At 40.9% G+C, this 17,396-nt stretch overlaps 1 protein-coding gene across 2 annotated transcripts in view; it reads left to right on the forward strand.

The window, feature by feature from the left end:
- Positions 1-17,396, forward strand: part of LOC140730489 (echinoderm microtubule-associated protein-like 6) — a 343,576-nt gene that overhangs the window by 56,345 nt on the left and 269,835 nt on the right. For both annotated transcript variants that reach the window (XM_073050994.1, XM_073050996.1), the window contains exons 2-3: positions 13,531-13,690; positions 15,261-15,359. In XM_073050994.1, coding sequence (XP_072907095.1) covers positions 13,531-13,690; positions 15,261-15,359 — 259 coding nt within the window. The remainder of the gene's footprint in view (positions 1-13,530; positions 13,691-15,260; positions 15,360-17,396) is intronic.

Raw genomic sequence — 17,396 nt, forward strand, 5'->3', positions numbered from 1 at the left:
TTTGAATGAGATTAATTTGGTGGTTCTCTTACATATCAAGATTGCTTAATGTCATCTCAAGTTCAAGTTTATTGTCATTCAATTGTATACATGCCAATTGTCAAATGAGACAATGTTCCTCTGGACTGAGGTGTACATATAACTAACTCACAACACATAAGGTAATATTACCACAAATAGATGAGCAAATAAAAGTGTCAAAAAGCAAACTGTATATGCAACTAGTGCATCATATATGATGAGACCTAGGTGGTGGCAGGGTGTTCAGTAATTTCATGGAATGGACGAATAAGCTGTTTCCCATCTTCACAGTCCTTGTCCTAATGATATAGTACATCCTCCCTGATGGTTGGGGGTCAAAGAGATTGTTGGACGGATGGGAGTGATTTCCAGTACACATGTATAAAAGAGAACAAAATAATTGTTATCCTGGATCCTATGCAACACATAAAAAGCACATTAAGATAAAGAACACAATAACAAAAAAAAATAAATGTATGAGCACAAGAGATTCTGCAGATCCTGGAAATCCAGAGCAACATGTATCAAATGCTGAAGGAAGTTAGCAGGCCAGACAGTATTTATGGAAATGAATAAACAGTTGCCGTTTTGGGCCAAGACTTCTTTAAGACTGGAAAAGGGAAGGACAACAGAATAAAAAAGTGGATAATGGGAAAGAGGACAAGCTAGGAGGTGATAGGTGAAGTGAAGTTGGTGGAAAAGGTAAAATTGCTAGAGAAAAGGGAACCTGATTGGAGAGGAGAGTGGGCCATGGGAGAAAGAGGGGCACCAGGGGAGGTGATAGGCAGGCAAGAAGAGGTAAGAGGCTAGAGTAGGGAATAGAAGAAGAGGGAGGGAAGAAGTAAAAAACACTGGAGGGAGAAATCACTGTTCATGCCATCAGATTAGAGGCTATCTAGACAGAATATGAGGTGTTGCTCCTCTCCCCTGAGAGTGGTCTCATCGTAGCAGAAGAGGCAGCCATACTGTCAGGTCCAAAAGGTAATGAGAATAGGAATTAAAATGATTGGCCACCAGGAAATTTCACTTTTAGTGCATGGAGTGGAAGTGCTTGATAAAGTTGCCCCCAATTTATGTTGGGTCTCACCAATGTAGAGGAGCCTGCATCAGGGACACCAGATACAATGGACAACCCAAAGAGATTCACAACTGAAGTGTTACTTCATCTGGAAGAACCTTTTAGGGCCCTTAATGTTGCTGAGGGAGGAGGTTAATGGCAGGTGTAGCATTTTTGTCACTTGCAGGGATGTGTGCCAGGAGGGAGGTTAATGGGAAGGGATAAATAAACAAGGAACTATCCCTGTGGAAAGCACAAGAGTGAGTGGAGGTAAAGATGGCAGCTGTTGAGGAGAATGATGTGTTGCATGCGGAGGCTCATGGTGTGGAAAGTGAGGACAAGAGAAACTCTATCTTTGCTAAGGCTGTGGGAAGATGAAGTGAGCACAGATATCTGGGAGTTGCTGGTAAAGGCAACATCAATAGTGGAGGAAGGGAAACCCTGTTCTTGGAGGAAGGAATACATCAACCAATGTCCTGGAAGGCAAAGCCTAATCTTAGGAACAGATGTGGACGTGAAGAAACTGCGAAAAGGGAATAGCATTTTTACAGTAGACAGGGTCAGAAGGGGTATAGCCAAGATAGCCATGGGAATTGGTAGGTTTATAGAAGATGTTGGTAGAGAGTTTGTATCCAGAGATAGAGACAGAGAGATCAAAAAAGGGGAGACAGGTGTCAGAAATGGGCCAAGTGAATTTAAGGGCAGGGTGGATGTTAGAGGCAAAGTTGAAGAAATTAATGAGCTCAGCATGGGTGTATAAAGCAGCACCAATACAGTTGTTAATGAAAGGAATATTTGGGGAGCATTACCAAGGAAATCTTGGAACATGGACTGTTCCATGCAGCCAGCGAAAAGGCAGGCATAGCTGAGGTCCATGTGGGCACCCGTTGCTACCCCTTGAATTTGGAGAAAGTGGGAGGAACTGAAGGAGAAATTGTTGAGGGTAAGGACCAGTTCTGTCAGTCGGAGGGTGGAGGGGAACTGGTTGGGTTTTTTGTTGAGAAAGAAGTGGAGACCTTTAAGGCTTTCTTGACGGGGAAAGAGAAGTGTTCAGGACAGGATGTCCATGGTGAAAATGAGATGGTCAGGACCATGGAATTAAAAGTTGTTGAGGAGATTGAGAGCATGTGAAGTGTTGTGAATGTAGTTGGGAAGGGACTGAACCAAGGGGGATAGAATGGAGTCGAGATATGTGAACATGTGTTCAGTGGGACAAGGCCAGGCAGAGACAATAGGTCTGCCTGACAGTCAGGTTTGTGGATCTTGGGTAAGGGGTGGAAACAAGCAGTGCAGCATAAGGGAGCTGAGTTTGGTGGCAGTGGATGGGAGTTCTCCACTGATGATGGTGTTGGTGTGGTAGACATTGGTTTGATGGTCTGGAGTGGTGTGCTTTTCAAGGGGTAAGTAAGAGGAAGTGTCTGAAAGTTGCCACCTGGCCTCAGCAAGGTAGAGGTCACCCAGAATACTACAACAGCAACCCCTTTGTCTGTGGGTTTGATTGTAAGTTTGGGATTGGTACGGAGAGTCTAGAGGACAATGTGTTCTTTAAGATAGCATATATACATTGATTCCATGTATGTAAAGTTATGGTAGGCACAGGAGTGTGTGTACATCAGGTGATTGACAGGAAATGATAAAGTTGTGGTAGTGGGATGGGCTAGCAAGTGGACGTGTTGATCAGCCTTACTAGTTGGGGAAAGTAAATCTTTTTGTGTCTGGTGGTCCTGGCGTGGATGCTACATAGCTGCCTCCTTGATGGAAGTGGAACAAACAGTCCTTGAGCAGTGTGTGTGGGACCCTTCATGATATTACTGTCCTTTTCCCGGTACCTTTTTGTATATGTGACATTGATGTATGTAGGCAGGTGCCAGTGATGTGTTTGGCAGTTTTGACTTCTTACCTTCCTACTGCTCCTGCGCAGTTTCTATACCATGTGATGCAGCATGTTAGGGTGCTCCTACTGCACATCTGTAGAAGGCTGTGAGTATTGATATGCATAGCCCAGTGCTCTTCAGCCTCCAAGAAAATAGAGGCATTGGTGAGCTTCCTTGATTGTGTAGGATGTGTTTTGGGACCATGAAAGTTGTGCAAGGTGTGTACTTACGAAAATGAGCTGGTCTGCATAATCAATACACTGGCTAGATGGCATGGAATTCAGTCTGGATAAGTATTAACAAAGACATATGGGAGGGCAAGCAAGAATGAACAAGTGGTAAGATCTGAACAATCGAAAAGGAATAGGGGATAATGATCCGTGTCCACAGATCCCCAAAGTTCACAGGATAATTTGATAAACCAGATATGATTACATCCTGGATATATGTCATAAATCTAAATATAAGCCGAATCTTCCTGATATTGTGCTGTTGTATAATTGCAAGATGGTTCTTAACTGATAAAAATGTAAGGGGCATGTCTTGCTGGCTTGAAACATTCATAGGAATCCTGTGATGTAGCAGAGCCTCTAGTGGTGCACAATAGCATCTCTGCAAGTTTTGATCGCTGGGAAAGCCTCACTTCTGATCTTTGCCAGCAGCAAGTTAAGTTTGTTAATGATTTTTTTCTCTGGCATTCAGAAATTAAAATCTTTAAATTATTTTTAAGACCATGAAGTAAAATAATTATAATAAAAGCAGAAATGGGTATTGCATTCAAAGTTTACAAACCAGATTGAATCAGAGTTGCAGTTCTCAGAGTGAAATTAAGAGCTGAGGTGAGCAATTTCTCCAAGAGAATGTGTGTAATCCCTTATATTAGAATGTGGTTGAGGCAAAATCACTGAATATATTTGAGAAGGGTAATCAAGTGGCTGCTGATACAAGGTGTTAAGGTATATGAAGAGATGGCAGGGATATGGTGAGATGGATGGAAGATAAGTAATGATTATATTGACTGGCAGAGCAGTTTAAAGATTGAAATGGCTTATTCGTACTCTTGTTTCTGTTCGTCTATGTTTCATAGAACCATAGAACACTAGCACAGTACAGGCCCTTCAGCCCTCCATGTTGTGCCGACCCATATAATCCTTAAAAAAATGTACTAAACCCACACTACCCCATAAGCCTCCATTTTTCTTTCATCCATGTGCCTGTCCAAGAGGCTCTTAAATACCCCTAATGTTTTAGCCTCCACCACCATCCTTGGCAAGTCATTCCAGGCACTCACAAGCCTCTGTGTAAAAAAACAAAACAAAAAAAAACAAAAAAAAAACTTACCCCTGATGTCTCCCCTAAACTTCGCTCCCTTAATTTTGTACATATGCCCTCTGGTGTTTGCTATTGGTGCCCTGGGAAACAGGTACTGACTATCCACCCTATCTATGCCTCTCATAATCTTGTAGACCTCTATCAAGTCCCCTCTCATTCTTCTATGCTCCAAAGAGAAAAGTCCCAGCTCTGCTAACCTTGCCTCCAATTGTTTTCCAATTCAGGCAACATCCTGGTAGATCTCCTCTGCACCCTCTCCATAGCTTCCACATCCTTCCTATAATGAGGTGACCAGAATTGAACACAATACTCTAAGTGCGGTCTCACCAGAGATTTGTAGAGTTGCAACATGACCTCTCTACTCTTGAACTCAATCCCCCTGTTAATGAAGTCTAGCATCCCATAGGGCTTCTTAATTACCCTATCAACCTGTGCAGCAACCTTGAGGGATGTATGGATTTGAACCCCAAGATCCCTTTGTTCATCCACGCTCTTAAGTAATTGACCATTAATCCTGTACTCAGTCTTCTGGTTTGTCCTACCAAAATGCATCACCTCACACTTGTCCGGATTGAACTCCATCTGCCATTTTTCTGCCCAACTCTGCAGGCTGTCTATATCCTCTTGTAACCTTCGACAACCTACAGCTCCATCCACAACTCCTTCAATCTTCGTGTCATCTGCAAACTTACTCACCCATCCTTCCACCTCTACATCCAGGTCATATATAAAAATCACAAATAGCAGGGGTCCCAGGACAGATCCCTGCAGCACTCCACTAGTCACTGACCTCCAGGCAGAATACTTCCCTTCACAACTACCCTCTGCTTTCTTCCTTTAAGCCAATTTTTTATGCAAACAGCCATGGTTCCACTTATCCCATGCCTCATTACTTTCTGGATGAGTCTCTCACGAGGGACCTTGTCAAATGCTTTGCTAAAGTCCACGTAGACCACATCCACTGCCCTACCCTCATCAATTTCTTTTGTTACCTCTTCAAAAAACTCAATCAGGCTCATGGTGCACGATCTTCCCTTCACAAAGCCATGTTGCCTGTCCATGAGTAGATGATACTTCTCCAAATGCTCGTAGATCCTATCCTTAAGAATCCTTTCCTGTAGTTTGCATACCACTGACGTAAGACTCACCGGTCTATAGTTCACAGGTTTCTCCCTATTAACTTTTTTAAACAAGGGAACTACATTTGCTATTCTCCAGTCCTCCGGCACTTCCCCTGCAGCCAAAGAGGATTCAAAGATCATAGCTAATGCTCCTGCGATCTCTTCTCTCAATTCCCACAACAACCTGGGGTGTATCATATTCGGCCCTGGGGATTTATCAATCTTAATATTTTTGAGAAGATCCAGCACTACTACTTCCTTAATCTCCACATTGTCCAGCACACAGGCCCGCTTTACTTCAAACTCATCCTGATCAAGATCCTTTTCACTTGTGAGTACTGAAGCAAAGTATTCATTTAGGACCTCCCCAACCTCCTTGACTTCCAGTCGCATGTTGCCCTCTTTATCCTTTAGCGGTCCCACCTTTGTTCTCGTCATCCTCCTATTCTTCACATATGCATAGAACGCCTTGGGGTTCTCCTTAATCCTACATGCCAAGGCCCTCTCATGCCCCCTTCGAGCTCTCCTAAGTCCTTTCTTTAGCTCCTTCCTGGCTATCCTATATTTCCCATAAGCCCCTCCTACTTCCTGCTTGTTATATCTAACATATGCTTCCTTTTTCCTCTTGACGAGTTGCCTCACATGTTTCGTCAGCCATGGTTCCCTTTTCCTAACATTTTTTCCTTGCATCAGTGGGACAAACCTATCCTGAACTCAGCTCAAGTGGTCCCTAAACTTCTCCCACATTACTTCTGTGCTTCCCCCTTTGAACATCTGTTTCCAATTTACTCTTGCCAGTTCCTGCCTTATCCCTTCAAAGTTAGCCCTTCCCCAGTTAAGCACTTTACCATTTCGTCTGAATTTATCCCTTTCCATAGCTATGCTGAAGCTATGATGCAACTAATATTTTTCCTCTAGCTCACCCACTGCTGATAATTTGCAAATTTAACAATGCAAAAGGTTTTGTGACACATTCTGTAATACAACCTTAATGCACATTGGAGTTTCTGTACTTTTTAAATAATAAAAATGATAATAATGTAAAAAAGTGTCTTCAGTTGTATCTATATGCTATCTGACATTGTGTGCATCATTTTTTATATTTTGCATCAGTGTGTTTTTTTTTAAGTAATCTTGGAATGAATATGCCACAGTTGTCCCTGACTTCATCAGGACCGTGTGTGCTTTTGAGAACTAACTGGACATACCCAAACCAAAAGTCATAGATTAACCAGGAGTTTAGTATTCTATTGAGGGCAGGATCTGTGGCAAAAATATACAAGAATTCTAGGTATGACCAATAGAAAGTTATTAACTGTGGGAAAACAATTCTGATTGAGGTTCGACTCTGAATCAAATGCACATAAACTCGTTCAGGGTTTGTAGGCCATTGCATCCTACAAAGCAAAACCTAACATCATGAGCTAACATCATGTATGGCTGTGATGCTTCACCCCCAAATGAATTCAATGTCTTTTATGCACACTTTGAAAGGGAGAATAAAACTACACGTGTAAATCCCTGCAGCATCTGGTGACCCATCTGAGGCCAGAACATCTTTTAAGAGGGTGAACCCTTGCAAAGTGTCATGCCCTGAAAACTTGTGCCCATGTTCAAGGACATTTTCAATCTCTCATTGCTGCAGTCAGAGTTTCTCACATGCTTCAAAAGGGTGACAATCATACCAGTGCTCAAGAAGAGCAGTGTGGACTACCTCAATAACTATCACCTAGTGGCACTCACATCTACTGTGATGAAGTGCTTTGAGAGGTTGGTCATGTCTAGAATCAACTCCTGCCTAAACAAGGAGGTGCACCCACTGCAATTTGCCCATCGCCACAAGATATCTACAGCAAACGCAATCTCATTGGCTCTCCGCTTGGCCTTGGATCACCTGGATTATAGCAATGCCTACATCAGGCTGCTGTCCTATACGCATGATTGTGTGGCTAGGCATAACTCAAGCGTCTTCTATAAACTCTTTGTGGTGCTCAGATATGGCAGTTTTGTCGTACTCTTTTTCTCTTGACCTGGAACATCTAACGACCAAGAGAGTTCTCCATGAAGTTGACCACATTTTACATGCCGTCAAAAGTCAGTGTTAATCAGGCACTCGAGTTATTAAATGCTGAAGGGTTGCAAATGTTGTTCCTTTGTTCAAGAAAGGGAGCAGAGATAACTCAGGAAATTATAGACCAGTGAATCATACTTCAGTAGTGGGCAAGTTGTTGGAGAAGATCCTGACAGGCAGGATTTATGAGCATTTGAATTGAATTCAATTGACTTTATTTCTTACATCCTTCACATACATGAGGAGTAAATAGAAGTAGAAGGGTGTGTTAGTAAGTTTGCTGATGACACAAAGATTGGGGGTGTTGTAGATAGTCTGAAAGGTTATCAGATGTTACAGTGTGACATTGATGGGATGCAGAACTGGGCTGAGAAGTGGCAGATGGAATTGAACCCAAATAAGTGTGAAGTGGTTCATTTTGGTAGGTGAAATTTGAAGACAGAATACAGTAATATAGAGATCTTGGGGTCTGTGTCCATAGGACACACAAAACTGCTGTGCAGGTTGACAGTGTTGTTAAGAAGGTGTATGGTGTGTTGGCATTCATCAACCATGGGTTTAGGTTCAAGAGCTGTGGGGTAACATTACAGCTATACAAGACCTTGGTCAGACCTCACTTGGAGCACTGTGTTCATTTCTGATCACCTCACTACAGGAAGGATGTGGATAGTATAGAAAGAGTGCAGAGGAGATGTACAAGGATGTTGCATGTATTGAAGAGTGTGCCTTATGAGAATAGTTGGAGTGAACTTGGCCTTTTCTCCTTGGAGCGAGGGAGGATGAGAGCTGACCTGATAGAGTTGTGCAAGATGATGAGAGGCATTGATCGTGTAGATAGCCAGAGGCTTTTTCCCAGGGCTGAAATGGCTAACACGAGAAGGCACAGTTTTCAGGTGCTTGGAAGTAGGTATAGAGGGGATGTCAGGGGTAAGTTTATCACACGAAGAGTGGTGGGTGTGTGGAATGCACTGCCAGCGATGGAGGTGGATACAATAGGGTCTTTTAAAAGACTCTTAGATAGGTACATGGAGCATAATAAAATAGAGGGCTATGTGGTAGGGTAATTCTAAGCAGTTTCTAGAGTAAATTACTTGGTTGGCACAATATTGTGGGCCAAAAGGCCTGTAATGTGCTGTAGATTTCTATGTTCCATGTTCTGACATCACCAAACAAGAAACAGCCCACCCGATGCATTTCAGATCACAGTCAGGACTTCAATCAGGCTTATTTGAAGAAATCCCTGCCCAGTTATCACTGGCATATAACCTACAATTGTCCCAACAATCTTCACTGTTATACTATGATGAGGAATGCTTGCTGTTCCATGCTCAGACCATATTTTGAGAAATATGATCAATTGGCTGTCCTTCTCCTAACAGCTTACAGGCAAAAGCTAAAGAGTAAGGTTCCAGAGATAAGGACAACAAAGAGGTGGTTGCAGGAGGCAGAAGAGCGGCTATAGTTGTTTCAGTTTGGTAGACTGGGCCACATTCAAGGATTCATTTGAGGATCTGAATAAATACACTATGGTTGTCAAGTACTTTATTAAAGCTGTGGTAGATGAGTGTGTCACCTCAAAACCTTCAGTTTTCCCCAACCAGAAGCCCAGGATGAACATGAGATCTACAATCTGCTGCAGGCCATGTCAGTGGTATTCAGGTCTAGAAACCAAGTAAGATACAAGAGGTCTTGGTATAATCTCTGGAAAACCATTTCATGTGTGAAATGGCAATTCTGAATCAAACTAGAAATACTGAAGGATGCTCAACAGCAGTGGAAGGGCTTGAATGGTATTATCTCTTAACAAGTGACACAAGTGACAACTAGGCTTTGCTCTCAGATGAGCTCAATGCATTCTATGCTTGCTTTTGCCATCCTTCATGGAAAGCATTTGGCCTACATGGGGTACCTGGCCAAGTACTAAAGACCTGTGCTGATCAACTGGCTGGAGTGTTCACCGATATCTTTAACTTCTCGCTTCTCAGCAAGTACCCACCTGCTTTAAGCAGGCTTCAGTTATACTGTCCCTAAGAAGAACGTTGAATTGAATTGACTTTATTTCTTACATCCCTCATATACATGAGGAGTAAAAATCTTGGTTATGTCTCTGTCTAAATGTGCAATGTGCAATCATAGTAATTTATAATAATTTATAATAAATAGAGAAGTCAATGTAATATAGAGTGCACTCAAATCAGTGTGAGTTAATCAGTCTGATGGCCTGATGGAAGAAGCTGTCCCAGAGCCTGTTGGTCTTGGCTTTTATGCTGTGGTACTGTTTTCCAGATGGTAGCAGCTGGAATAGATTGTGGTTGGGGTGACTTGGGTCCCCAATGATCCTGTGGGCCCTTCTTTACATTCCTGGCCTTGTAAATGTCCTGAATCATGGGAGGTTCACAACTACAGATGTGCTGGGCTGTCTGCACCACCCTCTGCAAAATCCTGCGATTAAGGGAGATACAGTTCACGGAACAGGCAGTGATGCAGCCAGTCAGGATGCTCTCAATTGTTCCCCTATAGAAAGTTCTTAGGATTTGGGGGCCCATACCAAACTTCCTCAACCGTCTGAGGTGAAAGAGCCACTGTGTGCCTTTTTCACTACTCAGCTGGTATGTACAGACCATGTGAGATCCTTGGTGAAGTGGATGCTGAGAAACTTGAAGCTGTTTACCCTCTCAACCCCAAATCCATTGATGTCAATAGGTGTTAGCCCGTCTCCATTCCTCCTGTAATCCATAACCAATTCCTTTGTTTTTTGCGACATTGAGGGAGAGGTTGTTTTCTTGACCACCACTGTCAGAGAAATGACTTCTTCCCTGAAGGCCACCTCGTTATTGTTTGGGATTTGGCCAATCAATGTAGTAACGTTGGCAAATTTAATTAGCAGATTAGAGCTGTGGGTGGCAACACAGTCATGGGTATATAGGGAGTAAAAGAGGGGACTTAGTCCACAGCCTTGAGGGGCTCCTGTGTTGAGATTCAGAGGGGTGGAGGTGAGGCAGCCCACTCTTACCACCTGCCAGTGATCTGACAGGAAGTCCAGGATCCAACTGCACAAGGCATGATAACCTCATGATGAAGTGCTTTGACAGGTTGTTGATGAAACAGATCAACTCTGCCTGAGGAGCGATTTCGATCTGCTCCATTCTGCCTACTGGTGCAGCAGGTCCATAGCCAATATTGTTTCATTGGCTCTACTCTGAACCCTGGAACATCTGGCCAGCAAAGGTGCATGCATCAGGATGTTCTTTATCAACTACAGCTTGGCATTTAAAACCTTCATCCCATCAAAACTAATCAATAAGCTTAAAAGACCTTACCTCAATACCTCCTTGAGCAACTGGGTGATCAATTTCCTCACCTGCAGACCCAGTTAACTCAGAATGGCCACAACATCTCCACAATCTCCATCAGCACAGGTGCAGCACAAGGCTGTGTACTTAACCTTTGCTCTACTTGCTTTTTACTTATTTCTGTGAAGCTAAGCACAGTGTCATATTCAAGTTTGCTGATGACATCATGGCCATTGGCCAAATCAAAAGTTGTGAAGAATTAGCATATAGATTGAAAATCTGACTGAATGGTGCACAACAACAACCTCTCACTCAACGTCTGCAAGACCAAGGAGCTGATTATTGACTTCAGGAGGAGGAAATTGGTAGTCCTTGAGCCAGTTCTCATCAGGGGATCAGAGGTGGAGAGGATCAGAAATTTTAAATTCCTTGGTGTTATAATTTCAGAGGATCTGTCCTGGGCCCAGCAACTAAGAAGAAAGCAACAGCTTCTACTTCCTTAGAAGTTTGCGAAGATTCTGCACGACGGTGAAAACTTTGTCAAACTTTTATAGATGTGTGATGGAGAGTATATTGATTGGTTGCATCATGGCCTGGTATGGAAACACCAATGGTTTTGAATGGAAATTCCTGCAAAAAGTAGTGAATATGGCCCAGTCCATAATAGGTAAAGCCCTCCTCACCACTGAGCACACCTATGCAGAGTGCTGTTGCTGGAAAGCAGCATTCATCATTGTGAATGACTCTCATCTTGAAGCAGCAAGGAAAATTGAAACATCGAAGTGCCTGCAGAGCAGGTCAGTAACGGCTCCCAATGAATGTGGTCAGCAGCTGATTTAGCGGTCAGACCCAGGTCACTCTTTACGGAAGGACTAAGTTCATGCGCCTGCCCTCCTCGTATGCAGACTAAAAAAGGTTTCCCTTATTCTGAGATTTATGTGATTATGTGTACTTTATAATGGTTTCCTTCAGTTTTTAAGTCTTTTCTTTCTTGTGGACGATTGGTGGGTGGGTGATTTGTTAACTTTTTTGTATGTAAGGGTGGAGTTGGGGGTTGGATGCTACTGTCACTGTTCTTTTCTGTGAGTGAGGGGGTCAGGGATTGTTTTGTGTAGGGGTTTGTTGATTATTATTGTGGCTTTTTTTTTGCCGTGGGCAGGGGTGGGTTTGTGGTCTGCGAGTTTTGTTTCTTTTCTTTTTTTGTGTTGGTTGGTGGGGGAAGTGATATCTTTTCTTTCAGCAATACCCATGGTTATCTGGAGTAGACATATATCAGAGTTGTATTATACATGCATACTTTGATAATTAAATGAACCTTTGAAAGACTCCCATCACTCAGGCCATGCTTTCTTGTTGCTTATTTATTATTATTATTATTATATTTTTCTTTTGTATTCACACAGTTTGTTGGTCTGTCCTGTTGGGTGTGGTCTTTAATTGATTCTTTTGTATTTCTTGGATTTACTGTGTCTGCCCACAAGAAAACAAATCTCTGTGTTTATGGTGCTTTAAACTGTGAACTTTGAAATTTGCCATTGACACACCTATTATTGGCAGAATTTCAGATGGTAGTAAGGAACACACAAGAGTGAGACAGATCATCTAGTTGAGTGGTGTTGTAGCCACAACCTTGCACTCAACATCAAGGAATTGATTGTGGTGTTCAAGGAGGGAAAGTCGCGGGAACACACACCAGTCCTCATTGAGGATCAGAAGTGGAAAGAGTGGGCAGTTTCAAGTTCCTGAGTGTCAGCATCTCTGAGGATATATCTTGGGTCCAACAAATAGATGTAATTACAAAGAAGGCATGATAGCAGTTATATTTCATAAGGAGTTTGAGGAAGATTGGTTTGTCACCAAAGACACTTGAAAATTTCTACAGTTGTATCGTGGAGAGCATTCTAACTGGTTGGATTACAGTCTCTTATGGAGGGGCCACTGCACAGAATTGAAAAAAGCTGCAGGAAGTTGTAAACTCAACCAGCGCAATCATGGGCACTAGCCTCCCCAGAATTCAAGATATCTTCAAAAGGCGATACCTCAAAAAGATGACATTGATCATTAAGAACTCCGATTACCCAGGACGTGCCCTCTTCTCATTACTGCCATCAAGGGGGATATACAGGAGCCTAAAGACATACACTCAGCGCTTCAGGAACAACTTCTTCCCCTTCAAAATCAAATTTCTGAATGGACAATGAATCCATGAGCACTACCTCAGTATTTTGCTTTCCTTTTCTTTTACACTGATTTAATTTAATTTACTTTTTATCCATATTCTTTTTGTAATTTATATTGTATTGCAATGTTCTGCTGCCTCAAAACAGCAAATTTCATGATGAACACCAATGATATTAAGTCTGATTCTGATTACTGATGTTTATCATTTGGGCTTATAGGCAAATAGCTTTGAAATAGAAGGGGAAAATGCTATAGATGGCAGCTGAAGAATTTGCAAAACACCATTTTTGAATGAATAAATAAATAAATTAATTAAACAACATGTGGTTGGAAGCCAAGTGAAGAATTATAGATGTCCTATAATATATGTTATGAGGAGAAGTATTTAATAGTAATGAAAATTATACTTGCAAATAGAAAAATTATACAATTAACTATTTTGTATTTTTAAAACAAAAAAACTTATGATGTATGTAGTAACTCCCAGAAAAAGTGCAAAGTCAGTTGCCAGGTTGAAGTTGTTCACAATATTTTGCATGAAGTGCCTTCATACAGAACTAATTTGTGCTCTCATTTTTAGCCTTGCTTTACATCCAGAAAGAAGTCTAGTTGCAACAGGTCAAGTTGGAAAGGAGCCCTATATCTGCATTTGGGATACATACAATGTACAGATGGTATCTATTCTGAAGGACATTCATACGCATGGAATTGCTTGCTTGGCTTTTGATTTTGATGGACAGGTATTTATTTAAAATTTGGTGTATTCACATATTTGGTTAATTTGCAGCCTGAAATCTGTATGTAATTATCAGTTGAAAAATTGACTTGATTAGACTTAATTCATGGAAAACCATTGCTATGTTTTTGTTTGTTTTGTCATTGTTTTATGTTTTTAATTCCTTTTTAGTACCAAGATGTCTTAATTGAGCATACTTTAAGTATTTTTTAAATTTAATTTTCAACTATTTAAGTCTATTTGAACAGTTTTCTGACAGTTGGAGACATTTTAAAATACTCTGATAGTTGTCCACATGGTGGGGTCACTGCATCTGCAGCTAGAAACCATGCTGTTCTCATGGGTTGATGTTGCAATCTTAGTTACATCCTCAAGATATGACTTCTGGTAGTAGCTTCAATTTGGGACAATCTCACCAAAGTATTATTGCCTTTTGTTATGAGCATAGAGCTCTGTGAAAAACCAGCTCAAATGTTTTGAAGCACAGACATGATGTAACAATTGACATCAATGAAAGCACAATATCATGAAAATGACTGCTATTTTTCCTCAATAATTCATCTGCTGCTCACAAATGCAGAGGAATTATCTAAGTATTGGTGGGGTGAGGAGAACTATTGAGATTTTTGTCATCACCTGCCAAGATGTGATCTTTCCAATCATGGATTAAGCAAGTGGCATCTTTTGGCAGGTACTCCTAAATTGTTTCTCTCATATCATCAGTGGCCATGCTAATGTTCCAGATGGGAAATTATTTTGGCAATCTTTACTTTTCTTGTCTTTCTGTACTCTATTCTGTAATAGTGTAATTTACTGGTTGCATGTTTTTGAAATTATCCCATAATATTCTGTATTTTAGTTTCAAACATTATCTATTTTATTTGAAGTATGGGTTTTTAAACTGCATGGAGCTTTTTCTCAGGGTTATTATAATCCTGTTGAACTAGTAGGATATAAAGAAGTAAAATAAAGTTGTTATAATATATAGGAAGAGTAATAAGAAAGTTGAAAGTGAAAAATGCAATGAAAATAATAAGACTGAACAAAATGGAAGATGAAATAAGATGAAAGGAGGTTAAAACATCATGTCTGTTCTGCCTTTATTGTTCACCTCTTTTGGGTCATTAGTAATATATATTGCAATACATCTTTGACAATAGGCGTTCTTGAATCTGGTTCAAGTGACTTCTTTTATATCTGGATCTTTTAATGGTAATTACTTCCAAACTTTGTCATTGTGGTCAGGGAGAGTGGGTACTACAAGGACAAAATCATATTCTCTGCTTATTCAATGTGTTACAATTTGACAGATTGTGATCAAAAGCAAAATTAGTATATAAGAAGCCACTGTATTTGAGAGCAGAATTAAGCTTCTGAATGATGGTTACTTTTGTTTATAATTAAAGAAAAGCAAATGTTTGTGATACTTCTTGATATTTGAACAGCTAACAATTCAGGAGGTAAAAAATATTTGAAATTTAAAATACTTAGCTGTTGTAAAATTTAAATAAAGTAATATTTGAGTATTCAGAAGTAATATTTGCTAAAATAATGAGTTTTTTCCCCTCTCTCAGCGATTGGCTTCCATAGGACTAGATGCCAAAAATACAGCCTGCATCTGGGATTGGAGAAAAGGAAAAGTAATAGCAACAGCAACTGGTCACTTAGATAGGGTAAGCATCCAAGACATTATTTGATTTCTTAGTTGGAATTGCTGTGTATTGAGCATAGTTACAGATCAACAAAAATAAAAGAATCATATTGAAGTATTTGGGTTTGTGCAGTTTTGTCTAATACATGAACATAAAATGAATTTAGTTATTGTATAAATCTCTGAAAAAGGAAATATAAATGAAATTCTGAAGTCTACAAACCTCTAGTAGGATTGTTAGCAGTGATTCTACAATAAAAGTGGGTAAATATTGTAATTGGTAGTATCTAGATTTATTCATCTATGATAACTTTTGTTCAGACTTTCATTTTCCATCAACAGTATTTCCTCTAAAATAAATTGGTTTCTTAATTTCTTGTACAAAAACATGCCTAAAAAATCATTCTGTGTTGTCTTATTTCTACTTTGCTTTCCTCTTTAAGATCCTAGAATATTTTGTCTCTACCAGCTCAACAACAGTTTCTCTAGAAATTGCATTCAGTTCACGTCACAGAGCTGATATTGATCTGGCCAAAGACATGGTTGATCTAGGCTGTAATATTAACTGAGAGAGACTATTCCTCCATGATTGTATCAAACCAAAAGAAATTAACTGACTGCTTCCATAGGCTGAACATCGATTTCTCTAACTTAGGTAACTACTCCCTTCTCTACCCCACTCCCCACCCTTTATTTTCTCTTATTCCTTTGGTTCATTCACACCTTTTCGTTCTTTTCCCTTGTCCTCTTAATCTGCTCATCACCCACACACATGTCCCTCTGGTTTCCCTCACTTCCTTTCTTTTACTCCATGGTCCACTGTCCTCTTTTATGATATTCTATCTTCTTTATCTTTGTCACTTCCACTTATTACCTCACAGCTTCATACATCATTCCCACTCTACCCCTCTGTCCAGCTACCTATCCTCCCTCTCACCTGAATTCACCTATCATCTGCTAACTCTTGTTTATCCCTGCCCCCCATACTGGCGATCTCCCTTCTCTCTTTCCAGTCCTGATGAAGGGGCTTATCCAAAACTGTCGATTTCCCTTCATACATGTTAGCTGCACTCATTGAGTTTCTGTAGCATGCTTATTGCTTCAGATTACCATCCCTATCATTGCGGGGGATTTCACACAGGCCAGCAAAGTGTCACCCTGGGAACCACAGGAGCCAAAACACTTGGCTGTCATCATCAAGAACGCTTACTCTGCCATGCAATGTCTACACTTTGCAAAGTCCAATCACTTGGATAAACTTTACTCCTGGCATATAGCCATGAGACTAAAGACCATAGCACCAGTGGTGAGGACCAAGAAGGTATGGTCAAGGGAGACAGAGAAGCACTTACAGGACTACCTTGAGTCAGTGGACTGGACAATATTCAGGGATTCATCTTTGAAACTGAATGAATATGCCACAGTTGTCACCAACTTCATCAAGATCTGTGTGTTCCTTTGAGAACATACCAGATATGCTCAAACCGAAAGCTGTGAATGAATTTGGAGACCCATGGGGGCTAGATCTGTGGCATTCAAGACTGGTGATTCAGAAGTATAAAAAAAGTCCAGGTATGATCTATGTAAGGCTATTTTTAGGGTTAAAAATCAATTTCGATTGAAATTAGAGATGGAATTGGATGCAAATCAGTGAGTCTGACATCAGTTGTGGGAAAGTTTTTAGAAGCTATTCTAAGGGATCAGATGTATAGGATAGATTGGATAGACGTGGACTGGTTAATGATAGTCAACATGGCTTTGTGCGTCGTGGGTCATGTCTAACCAGTCTTGTAGAGTTTTTTGAGGAAAGTTGATGAAGGCAAGGCAGTGAGTGTTGTCTACTTGGACTTTAGTAAGGCATGTTTGACATAGTTTGACAAGGTCATGCATGGGAGGCTGGTCAAAAAGGTTCAGCCACTCGGCATTCAGGATGAGGCAGTAAATTGGATTAAACATTGGCTTTGTGGGAGAAGCCAGAGTGTGGTAGTAGAGGGTTGCCTTTCTGACTGGAGGCTTGTGACTAGTGGTGTATCACAGAGATAAGTGCTGGGGCCTTTGT

Source organism: Hemitrygon akajei, chromosome 7, assembly GCF_048418815.1.
Source record: "Hemitrygon akajei chromosome 7, sHemAka1.3, whole genome shotgun sequence".
NCBI classification, from domain to species: Eukaryota; Metazoa; Chordata; class Chondrichthyes; order Myliobatiformes; family Dasyatidae; genus Hemitrygon; species Hemitrygon akajei.